This window comes from Silene latifolia, chromosome 8 (assembly GCF_048544455.1).
Source record: "Silene latifolia isolate original U9 population chromosome 8, ASM4854445v1, whole genome shotgun sequence".
Lineage (NCBI taxonomy): Eukaryota > Viridiplantae > Streptophyta > Magnoliopsida > Caryophyllales > Caryophyllaceae > Silene > Silene latifolia.
Window position 1 is genome coordinate 94,867,511 of NC_133533.1, and position 1,700 is coordinate 94,869,210.

General features: G+C 37.5%; 1 protein-coding gene across 1 annotated transcript; it reads right to left on the minus strand.

Annotated features, from left to right (window-relative positions):
• Positions 1 to 509: 509 nt before the first annotated feature.
• LOC141595536 (secreted RxLR effector protein 161-like) lies at positions 510 to 992 on the minus strand. The gene has a single exon (XM_074415501.1). The coding sequence runs from the start codon at positions 990 to 992 to the stop codon at positions 510 to 512; it is 483 nt and encodes a 160-aa protein (XP_074271602.1).
• Positions 993 to 1,700: the final 708 nt, after the last annotated feature.

Genomic DNA, 1,700 nt, shown 5'->3' on the forward strand with positions numbered 1-1,700 from the left:
AAAACCTCTACTAGAAAAACCCTATGGGACAAAAATCTAATAAAGGAAAAAGAGTACAATAATCTCCGTAATATGCACTAAGTGTTGCCTCATTAAAAACCTTGCCTGGAAAACCCAGTGGGACAAAACCATGGCTAAGGGAAAAAGTGTGCAACGCGTATTTACTCCCCCTCATTAAGACATCGCTTGACATACTTGAGACGACGTAGCCCAAGTTGATTGATTAGCTTCTCAAATTTATTGCTCGGAAGTGCCTTGGTAAAAATGTCTGCGAGATTTTCACTAGAGCGGATTTGTTGAACACTAATGACACCATCTTTTTGAAGATCATGAGTAAAAAAGAATTTCGGCAAAATGTGCTTCGTTCTATCACCCTTGATGAATCCTGCCTTGAGTTGAGCGATGCACACAGTATTATCTTCATGTAAAATAGTTGGTGACTTATTTCTTGAAGATAGATCGCATGATCCTTCAATATGATGAATAACTGATCTCAACCATACACATTCTCAACTAGCTTCATGAATTGCTAACAACTCGGTATGATTTGAAGAAGTGGCGGCTATAGTTTGCTTCACAGAGCGCCATGAGATAGGAGTATTACCACATGTAAACACATAGCCAGTTTGCAAACGACCATTATGTGGGTCAGCAATATAACCTGCATCTGCAAAACCAACTAACTCTGTTTTGCATTTATTAGAATAATATAAACCCATATCAGACGTACCTTGAAGATAACGGAGTAAATGTTTGACTCTATTCCAATGCCTTTGAGTTGGAGAAGAGCTATATCTTGCTAAGAGATTTACTGAAAAAGATATGTCGGGTCGAGTATGACTAGCAAGATACATCAAAGCTCCAATTGCACTCAAGTACGGTACTTCAGGACCAAGTACTTTCTCGTTTGCTTCACGAGGTCGAAACGGGTCATTCTTCACATCAAGTGTTCTTACAACCATATGAGTATTCAACGGATGTGCTTTATCCATTTTAAACTGCTTTAGCACTTTATCAATGTAGGTCCCTTGATGTAACAAAATTCCGCTGTCAAGATGTTCAATTTGCAGACCAAGACAAAATTTTGTTTTTCCTAAATCTTTCATCTCAAATTATTTCTTCAAACATTCGACGGCTTTTGTAATTTCTTCAGAAGTTCCAACAATATTCAGATCATCAACATAAACAGCAATAATCACAAATCCGGATTTTGACCTCTTTATGAATAGGCACGGACAAATAGGGTCATTTTTATAACCTTCTTTTAACAAATATTCACTAAGACGGTTATACCACATACGCCCGGATTGTTTCAAACCATATAAAGATTTGTTTAGCTTGATCGAATATTGCTCTCTTGGACATGATTTTAATGTGTCAGGAAGTTTAAAACCTTCAGGGAGTTTCATGTATATATCACTATCAAGTGAGCCATATAAATAAGCTGTAACAACGTCCATAAGACGTAAATCAAGTCCTTCCCTTATAGCCAGACTAATCAGATATCGAAAAGTAGTTGCATCCATTACAGGAGAATATGTCTCTTCATAATCAATACCAGGTCTTTGTGAAAAACCTTGTGCAACTAAACGAGCCTTGTATCTGACTATCTCGCCTTTCTCATTTCTTTTTCGCACAAACACCCATTTGTAGCCTACTGGCTTTATTCCATTGGGTGTGCGAATTACTGACCCAAACAC